We start from the raw sequence: 10,245 nt of genomic DNA, 5'->3' as shown, positions 1-10,245 counted from the left end.
ATATATGTGTTTAATAATTCTATGTTTATCTTTATTTTATTTGTCATATTTGTCTGCATTTCTTCATCGAGTAGAAGTCTCGCAAGCCAAAGAGAGAAAGATCGGAATCGACGCCATCTTTGACCGTTAGTCTTTCACAGGAACGCGATGTTAACGATGTACAACTCACAGCATGCATTCAGTCTTCAGCAGGCCGTGCTTGTGAGCAATCGCGATCAGTCTACGTTCCACAAGAAATCATTTCCGAACCAAAACCTGATAAATCTGTTGAAATAATCGTTCAAATAACTTCGCCAACGAATTCTGAGTTACCTAAAGAGCCTGTAGCTATCTCTCCGTCATTTGAAACTCCGCCACCTGAAGCTAGTAGCGTTCCACCATCCAACGAAGCTGTAGCTAGCGCTCCGCCGTTAGCCAATCCGGAAAGAGCTAGCGTTGCGTCGGCAATCGATTTTAAAGCCAGCGCTCCGCCGGATGAAGAGCCACTGTTTTTTAAAATATTTCCGGATCTACCAATATTAGAGAACAGCGAAGCACAGATTACTGCAGACAACACAATTGACTTTCCGGAGAACAACCTGCCGCGTCCGTTAACAAACGAAGAGAGGAGCAATCTCTTCAGTAGTATTGGAGCCAATTGGCTAAAAAAATACGAAAATTGGTTCATTAATCATATAAAAATGGTTGATTTGCAACGTAAAGATAACAACAGGTGGTCCCGGATGGACCTGCTACAAAAGCTGAAGTCGTATGGCAGACTTCACCATCAGCTCACCGGTCCATTCGTCGAGCAAAGAAAGACCACGCAGGGCAAGCTGACACACCTGGAAGACGAAATATGGAGCCTCGAGGAGCGCGTTTTCGAGGCAACCGGTGTGTGCCAAGATCGGCGGGAAGTTAAGGCTAAAGTCAAGCGCACGTAAGTAGCCTTTCATATTCCTCGCGTTGCATCTTTATAGCCATCACATCATCCATGTTGGAGAGTTTCCTTTCCCATTACTAGAGGGCGTTTGTGTGCAGCATGAAATGGCCGTCTTAAAGAGGAGGCACAGCAGACTGCAGACACTGCTCTCCACATCTCATCATCCATGTTGTTTAATTTGTATTGCCATTATTTCTTTTTCAGATTCGCTGTTTACGACGGGTCTCGCGGCGAGTCAGTGCTGCAAACGCTGTCGACCACCCTTGATGAGCAGATAAAGGGAGAAAAGGCTGCCAGCATGGAGCGGCAGTACCTGCGGACGGATTTGCAGCACTACTTTGCCCGCACCTTTGGCCAGTCGGACTACGAGGAGCGAACGGACATTATTACGGTGCTGGCGGAGGTGTTGCGGATCGAAGCGGCCAGCCAGTCCTGCACGTTGCGCGAAAGTTGCCCTTACCAGCGGGATCTTCGTTCGTGGTTCCGTTTTGTGTGCGGTCGTTTTACGCAAAACGCGAACATTCATTATCGGCTGTTCGTCCTGTGCCAAGTCCTGCGGCTGCCTGGTGGTATAAAGTCTTGGGCCGTAGATCTGGTTCAATTTATACCGATAGCAGACAACTTGGACGAGGCACTGACACTTCAAGAATTGCGGAAAACGCTAACCCTTGTTGATGTTATGATGCGCCCGGTTGTACAGCGTAACTCGCTCTTCCGTTCCGCTGGTGCGTTGGATGAGGAAGAACAGTTCACCTGGGTCGATAGCGATGGTGAGGGCGAAGATGCCACCGTCGAACGCATGCTTCACCCGCTCACGGAGGACGACATGAACGCATTACTGGACCAGCTGCCAATCTCAACATTAATGCAGACGCTCAAAAAGTTCATGTTGAATACCAACTGCCTTTACGGTATCGTCACCGCCGCCGAGTTCACCCAGACGCTGCTGACCGGATGTAGCACCTACGGCTCGCTCGATCGATACCGTAATTTCACCAAACGCCTGGGACGACTCATCGATCACACCGTCTCGTATACAAACTGGCTACTGGAGGAGCCGCTACGACGAGCCCAACTGTATCCGCTCAGCCAGGGGCACATGGTGGTCGAGTACAACAAGTTTTTTTACGAAACTGTCAGCGAGCTGTACCGGGTGCGTACCAATGCCCTTTGGCAGTACCTAGTGTCGCTTCCATTCGACAAGCTGACGCAAAAGACCGTTGGGCGCATTTTTAACGAGCTCATATCAGGGCAGCTCGGTGAATCATCTGTACTGATGGATCATACGTATCACACTCGCAACCACGAACAGCCTGAGAACGTACTAAAAGAACTCGGAAACGATGAATTTTATTACGTTCTAATGTTGATGACCAACATAGCTGTTGCGCAGAAGGTGCACAGTGACCGGTTTGAGTTCGTCTGCAAAATAGCTGACACGTTAATGAAGGTAAGCTGGTGATAATAGTATTTTACTACTGCTTTTTTGGATAAAATATTCTTACTCTTGCACTCATCGCAAACGTTTTATCTTAATTTAATGAAAGTCATATTTAATTTATTTCAATTTTACCAAACTAACTTTGTGTTCATTTTCTATCTTTTTCTATCTCTAGCTTCTCATCACCGTTGATCCATGCGAGCAATTAAAGATACAATACGTTCTTGATCAGCTGCGTGTGATGATCAGCAACTATCCCCAGTTGATCTCAACCGGTCTTCAGCTGTTCGACTGGAATCGTTCGAAGCTAGTGCAATCGGAGAGCGTGGAGTTGCAAGACAACTTGCTGGCCATGTTCAGTGCTGACAATCTCCCGTTGCGTCAATGGACCCCCAACAAGGAGGATATGGATGTATTGTTGAGCTGGTTCGAGTGCTTCCCATTGGCGAAGGTGCTGCATAAGGTAGCCGCGCATCTGCTGTGTAGCATTTACTACGGCGAGAACAGGTAGGTTGGCACAAAGCAACGACGCGGGGCGGCTCATGATGGTGACTTATTTATCGGGATTATTTTTTTCTCTTTTCAGCTCTGGTCAACTCGCTGTACCGCGGGAGTGGCAGCTCGAGATGGTGCGAAAGATCGTCGTTACCTGCCGGCGGCTCGCCGAGACGATCTACGTGGACAAGTCGGCGCCGGATTACCTGGATTTTGCCAAGTTCGAGATACGCTGTCGTACTATTCTGATGCATTGTCGTGTGCATGCAATGGACCAGCCGACGGCGGATGTGCAGCGCACACTGCAAGACCCGGCCCGTGCACTCGATGAACGCTTCGTGCGCCACCTGTCCGACGAGCCGACCCTGCACTCGGGCATTGCCGCGCGATGCAGCGTTTCATCACTTGCCGCGCTGCTCATTACCACCACCGGCCATTGGGTGCCCATATTTTGTCTCGAGGGGTTGCCGTTGTTAAAAACACTCTACACGCCGAACGATCCCAGATTTGTGATTCGCTGCCTCGAGTTGGTTGTACCGTTGGTTGCCTCCTGTCCCTGGTCACTGACGGGGAACGATCAGTTTTTGCAGCTGATGCGACCGCTCATCCAGCAGGATAGCAATCCACCGGCGTCGAATGCCGGACGCGAGCGTCCCAGCCTGCGGGCCATGGTGCTAACCCAGATCAGCCAGTACCGTCGCTACGGGTTCTTGTCACCGGCAGTTCTGGTCAAGTTTTGGTCAGAATGCATCGTGCGCGCGTCCAAGGATATTGCCACCGATTTGGCGGGCTTGAGTCTGTTAAACGAGGTGGCGTGCTCCGCTCTCAAGCACCGCGACGCATGGGCACAAATGCGTCAAACACTGACGCCGATGCTGAAGGTAAGTTAAATTTTTCATTTGCCTCCCCCATTGCATTTGAACAGAGACTCGCCCATTAAGCCTACTCTCTTTACATTTAATTATCTGTACCTTACTTTTACATCCATGTGATTTGGCGCATATCGATCTACGACCAACACTCGACTTATCACTGTTATTCGCGCCATTCGCAGGACCCTGCAAATCCACCCCGGCGCACGAGGCCACTGGTAGATAAGATCGCTAGTATGTTTAGTCCCGTCCCATCACCACCAGCGCTGTTTCTCGAAATGTCGGTAGATCACATTGCACTCGTGTTGCTGGCGCTCGAGATCGAGCATGATCAGATGGAGGTTAAAACGGGCCTATGGCCGGAGCTGCTGTACAAGCTGGATGCCGACAGCTCGCTGGCGATACAGCCGGCGCTCGCGCAAGTAGGCGCAGCTCTGCAGCTGCAATACACACCCGTACCGCACATGCTGGTCCTGTACAAGGCGGCCCGTGTGATTTCGCAAGCCGAGCCGGCCCATCCACTGTTTCCGCTGCTTTGTCAGCGATTCTTTACCATCCTGCTGGCGCGCCACGAGAAGGACGTTCCCGTGTACGGTGTGGCAGACCGGCTGCTGACGGTGGACGTGCCGCTGGTGGTGGACGTAAAGAAGCGTCTGCATTGGGCCGAGGCACACTATGCCAACCTCCAGCGCGACTCATCCAGCGCGACGGGCCGGAGCGTGCGGGCGTTGTATGCACGTTTGCAAAGGTACGATTTAACCGCACACTGCTTAAATGGCCTGTTAAATAGTATTCGATGTTAATCTGCTCTACCTTTGCTTGTTGGATTTCACCCGCAGCACCTTCCAAATGTTCGCCCATTGGCTGGCGGATCGGCAGCTCAACGGAATGTCGGCCGCCGATCTAGACCGGCTTCCAGCGCAGTACTGCGTGCCGCGGCTGAAAATGGCCTTCGCTGGCAAACAGGTAAGCAACGAGAGGGAATATTTTCCTGATCGTGCCGAAGTAGAAACAGTATATTTGCGTGTAATTCGTTTTGTACATAATACATAAATAAGGGATTTTTAACGGATTCGATCTCTACTTTCCTCATTATTTGTGAATAACGTTTTGAGCCTAATCAATTCAAAATGGATATTGCTTGGTGGCGTTTTAATGGAATGGAGTGCAAAATTGTTTACATTTGAAAAAGAAAACACATAAAAAGAAACACACATAGACACATAAAATTGGTTTAATTAATGAAGTATAGAGCAGAAGTTTGTTTTTAAAGTTGTGTTTTGATTTTGCTGTTAAGAAAACAATACAGGGCACGAAAGATTTTTTCACATTAACTGACCGTGTTTTCTAGGTATGTGATATCGATATGTTTAGCTTTTTATCGAGTGTCAATCCCAGGTACTAGACATATTCCTTTCATGAGACAATATGAAGATGCTGCTGAGTGTTTGTAAGTAATGCTTCCGATTTCTTTCAATTTATTTGAAGATTCCACTTTTCACAACATTTGGAGTAGAGTATAGATGTTGAAGTGCAGAATTCAATGACTTGGTTTATGGTATTAGATTGTTTCCCATTCGAACTGATTCCGTAACCGTAACCTCTTGTCAATCGCAGAATCTTTTAAGTTATTTATTATTTAAGTTATTATATATTGATTGAAAGTCTGATTTCTCTCATATAATGCTTTTTTATTGTTATTGTAGGATTTGTGGCTAGACCTGGTCGACTCCAGCGTACAGACAACGAAGGAATCCCAAGCCCAGAAGCAGTGGATCGCCGCGTACCGTAAGGGCATGCAGCTTCCGGCGGCGGGTGCGCTGGCAGACTGTACCGCAGCAGCCATCCGGCCTGCTGCGGACAAACGCGAGGCTGTGTTCCAACGACGGCTGGAGGGTTACAACAAACCTGCTCCGATTCCGGAAGTAACCTTGGTCGATATGAAGTTGCTTCAGGCGGCGTTGAACCTTCCGTTCAACCAGCGGACGGAACTGATTCTGAGCGGACTGCGAAAAATCGATCAGCACACGGAGCGCTTGTACTGGCGTACCATCGCCGAGTTCAAGCGCTTAAAGCAAGAGATCCTCGAGAAGACGAAGATTCTCTACACGAACGAGCCGGGCACCGCGCGCGAGCATGCGAAGTGCTCGATCATGTGCGAGGGGGCCGGAACGGTACACATTCCAGTGCAGGTTGCCACGCGCAACGAACACATCGTGCAGCGGCTGGAGGACGATCGGCGCGACCTGGCGTCGACGGTGGAGGCGGCGATCTACCTGCCGCCCCTCGTCATGGACGAGATCGTGCAGTGTCGTATGCTGTGGAAGTCGTTGCTGTTAGACCTAACGCCCAACGAGGAAAAATCGGTGCTATGTAACAAGATGGCGTGCATGATGAAACTCCTGCGGACCGCGTTCGAGATGCTGCGAGAAGACTCCGCCGACCACCTAAACTACGCGGTGAAAGATAGTTTTCTGCAGTGTTTTGTAAGCAGGCCTTTTTTCTCTATTCCGTTAGCTTTAGTTGCAGCTTCTTGGCCCGGATTTGATGTTTTGATTGCTGGTTTACTCTCACAGAAATCGTACCCGGAACTGGCCTATACGGAGGTAGCCACTCTGCTCAAAACAACCTTCAAACAGCGCCGGAAGCCACCGACCACCGTCACGGACCTGTTGCACGTTGAAGACATCCCGATGGGGCCAATGAAAGCGATCTACGATGTGTTGACGACCTGCATCAACAGGAAAAAGCAGGCTTTGTTTATTCAACTATTCGGAGCCGACGGGGTACGCTCTGAACACTGGCCGTTTATTTTTAACATTTTTATCGTCCGCTCGATACAAATCGATCATCACTTCAATATGGTGTGCTCGATGGTCAATCGATGCAGGGGTTTTTCGTGGCCGGACGGTAAAGTGTTAATAAATGTATGATATTAATATAAATTTGCTTGCTTCTTCCCCACCCTCTCATTTATGATCGCAGTTTGATATATCCCACTGGCTTACGAACGCAAACGCAGATGCGTCGGACATTGCCAGCTTCATCACGTTTACATCGCGGCCGTTGTTAATGGAAGGAGAGGACAGTCGTGGTGGAACGGAGGCGGCCCACATCTACGAGAGGTTTTATCGGGTAAGGTGCCACCCTGCCTTGCAATGATAAACGACCGTTTATGCCGTTTAACTACTCTCTATCTGATCTCTTTCTCTCTCTCTCGCTCTTGCTCTTTAGATCGTGGTAAAACATACGATCCTGCTGGCATTCCACGCGTTCCCGGTGAACTTCTGCCCGGTACTTATGATTATGCTGACCGCAGTGTGCGGGAAGACGGCGACATCGCCGATGATACTGCAAGATCTGGTTAACGTCATTCGCATAAAGTTGGACATGGCGCCCATTTTCCAGCCGATGGCCGACGCCGACCTACGAGTGGCACACTGGGAGATGGCCACGGTAAACAGCGCCAGCAAGGAACCGTTAATCCGAATGGCTGATAGTGTCATCGAAATGCTCACTAAATATTTCGGCAATCAGCGTGGTAAGATCAGCGATGCTAGCGGTCTATACCCGCATTACCAGCATCGGGTAATGGAGGTGGCGTCGCTGTTCAGTGCCTTCGCGCACATCTACTGCATGGAGCAGGCAAAGCACAATAATTTGCGTCGTAAGTATTTCCTTCTTTTTTTTTATTCGTTACTTTGTTGCTGCAGCTATTGTTATTGACCGTTTTGTGTGTGGTTTTAATTGTGTGTGTTTGTTTTGTTTTTCCCCGGCAGGTCATACGCTTAATACCGTATGCGGATTGTTCGAGCCATGGTTGGTCCCCTATACGGTAAAGAATGCTAAAGGGGATTCGTGGCTTATCATGCCATGGAATAACGAGGGCGCCAAATTGGCCTCGCACATGCTCAACACGATGGTCCAAGTGTTCCTGTCGATGATGAAAATGGCGGAGAAGAATTCAAAGTCTGTCATAGATAGCGATGAAATAATCTTCTACGTGTTACAGTGGTACAGTGAACACTTTAGTGGCTTGCCAGTGACGGAAACGGTGCTGCAACCGGTGCATGCAGCTTTGTTGAAGCTACCTTGGGATAACCTGCTGCCTGCGAGTCGCCTTGTTTCGTGGCTCAACAATGTGGTTAAGCTCAATAAGCCGGAGCAGATCAAATTCGCGTGTAACGTGTTTATAGGCTGCGCGTGGACGCAATTCCATAGCGACTGGCTAAACGATACGGATAGAACGCGCTATATTCTACTTATATTCTGTGTAGACATGGCATGCGATTTCACAGTGCGTCATGACGAGCAGCTCGAACACGCCGTCGCGAAGGTGCTGGGTGATATAGCGCAACTACCATGGGCCAACATGCCCAGCCCGGACTTGGAAACGGTCATTGATTATTACACATTCATCGCTCAATCCAGCATCGTGCTGCGTTCACCAACGGCCCCACATCGCCAGCTAAATGAGGCCCTCATTGAGTAAGTTCGTAAACGTTGAAATCGCCATTTCTTCTCTTCTTGCCTGCTGACGTGTTTTCGCTTGTCGTTGTTGCTGTTTTCCCTTCCAGGCTGTTGGAGGTTGTATCGGGTGTGAGCAGCAATTCGATAAACCCTCTGAAGGTGGATTCCGACGGTACCGTCAAGCGTGCGGTCTACATCCGAACTGCCATGCGCCAGTTGGCGGAAGTTGCAGCGATACCCAATAAAACGGCAGCGGTAACGAATGTCAAGCTGCAGGTTGCTGAAACCATGCGTACCATACTCGGCATTGTCATTCGGCCGTTGAAGGCCGTCCTCCCGGAGGACAACACAGACGCCCATGTCCAAGTGCAGCTGCGCGAGGCACGGGCCTTACTTACCGCAATGGTGATGGGTATCCGCGAACACACGTCCCTACACCAGTACGTATTGTCCTATGCATGAGAAATGTTTTCAAATTAATATTTCAACCATTCTGCTAGCCATCGCTTTTAGCGACTTATTAGTTCAAGTTCACCTTTATTTTAAAATTAAGTATTTATTGAATACTTTTCTGTCATTGCTTGCAGACCATTTTCCACCGCGCTCATCGAACTGCTGACGTCCGACACCCACGCTTCCATTCGCAAGCCGTTGGCGCATGGATTGCTGGGTGTTATGAAGCTTTTCGCTGAAAGAACGGCCAACCTAATGGCTCTTATGGAGGTAACTCTGTTCAGCTGCCTGAACGCATCGGCAAATGTTGTAGAGGGCGGCACGATTTCGTGGGAGCAGGCACTGGAGCTCGTTAGCGAAAAAGTCGCCAAGATATGGGCACCACCGTTGCTGGCCGGCGAAGGGCATGTCCTTTGCCTACAGCTGCACTTTTTGGCTCATTGGCGCGATGCCGCTGCCATCTCCCAGGGGACATCGGCGAAAAAGCACATTCAGCTGCGACAACTGCTACGACACATAAAAAATGTGAATAAGTAAGTACCAAGGGTGTGGGTCATCTTGTTCTTATCGCATTCAACGGATTCCTTCTTCGTCGCAGGGAAACGGATGTGTACCACATCTATCCGCTCTGGGTCACCATGATGTACGGGTTGCTCACACTGGCACCTACGACGGACACAGCATTCATGAACGAGTTGGTGGAAAACTTCCGCGAGTATCTCTCGCTTATCGGGCAGCAGTGCTCGCCACGCGGCTGGTTTGGCGGGTTCATGCACACGCTGATGGCAGGAAAGAAGATACCGGCCGTATCCCACCGCACCATTGCTCTGGGGTTAAACTGCTGCATTAGCATCGCGTACCGGACACTGCAAGCAACTGAGAAAGAAGGTAGCGACAGCGGAGCTGCATCGGTGGATCCAACAGACACTCTGCGATCGTTGACCGCGGAACCAGATGCCGTTCCGCTTCGCGAACAAATCGAAGAGCTGGTGGAGAGTCTTCCGCCCCAGCTTGAGCTCGACGCGACGATGGCCCTGGCTGTCAAGATTTGTAATACCTTCGATTCCCGTGCGGCGCAAATTCTTTCCACCGTCCTCCACGCCTTGGGGGGTCATTAAATGACATGTCATCATATGCTTAGCTTTACTATAATCAAATCAAAAACATTCGTCCGGCGACGAAAGACAGGGGGCCTTAAGGAAGTAGCGTGACAGAGGGTAGATTTATGAACTATTACCAAGCCATCTTACTAGGCTGACGATGTGATTTGAGCCATACTAGTGATAGTAGACACCCGTGTTTGCACATTGTTGGCGCAACACTTGATCTTTTTCATATATAGAACTGATTTTATATCATATTAAACGACATGAATTAAGTCGTTTGAATTATTTCTCCCTTATGGGAGATTCTTTTAAATTGGTTGATTTTTTCATATTTTACGACGAATAAAATTAAACGGCGGACACCAAATAGGTATGTTGATTCATTTCTTCCAGAACTGTTTATTTTATATTTGTTACTGCTTGTGTTCTTTATCTGTGCTTGGTCACATTTTATTTGTTAGATCTTGGTTTGTTCTTAAACGCATA

General features: G+C 49.1%; 1 protein-coding gene across 1 annotated transcript; it reads left to right on the top strand.

Moving 5' to 3' along the window:
* The first annotated feature begins 722 nt into the window (after positions 1-722).
* Positions 723-9,771, top strand: LOC131291203 (ectopic P granules protein 5 homolog). Its single transcript, XM_058320394.1, has 15 exons — positions 723-919; positions 1,127-2,372; positions 2,539-2,870; positions 2,950-3,739; positions 3,913-4,478; positions 4,570-4,696; positions 5,437-6,216; positions 6,307-6,516; positions 6,716-6,865; positions 6,965-7,397; positions 7,510-7,911; positions 8,029-8,218; positions 8,308-8,640; positions 8,788-9,186; positions 9,252-9,771. Exons 1-15 carry the CDS (start codon positions 723-725, stop codon positions 9,769-9,771), a joined length of 6,675 nt encoding a protein of 2,224 aa, XP_058176377.1.
* The last annotated feature ends 474 nt before the right edge of the window (positions 9,772-10,245 follow it).

Source organism: Anopheles ziemanni, chromosome X (assembly GCF_943734765.1).
Source record: "Anopheles ziemanni chromosome X, idAnoZiCoDA_A2_x.2, whole genome shotgun sequence".
Taxonomy (NCBI): domain Eukaryota; kingdom Metazoa; phylum Arthropoda; class Insecta; order Diptera; family Culicidae; genus Anopheles; species Anopheles ziemanni.
The sequence above is the reverse complement of the archived record's forward strand: the minus strand, read 5'-3'. Positions and strand labels throughout refer to the sequence as shown.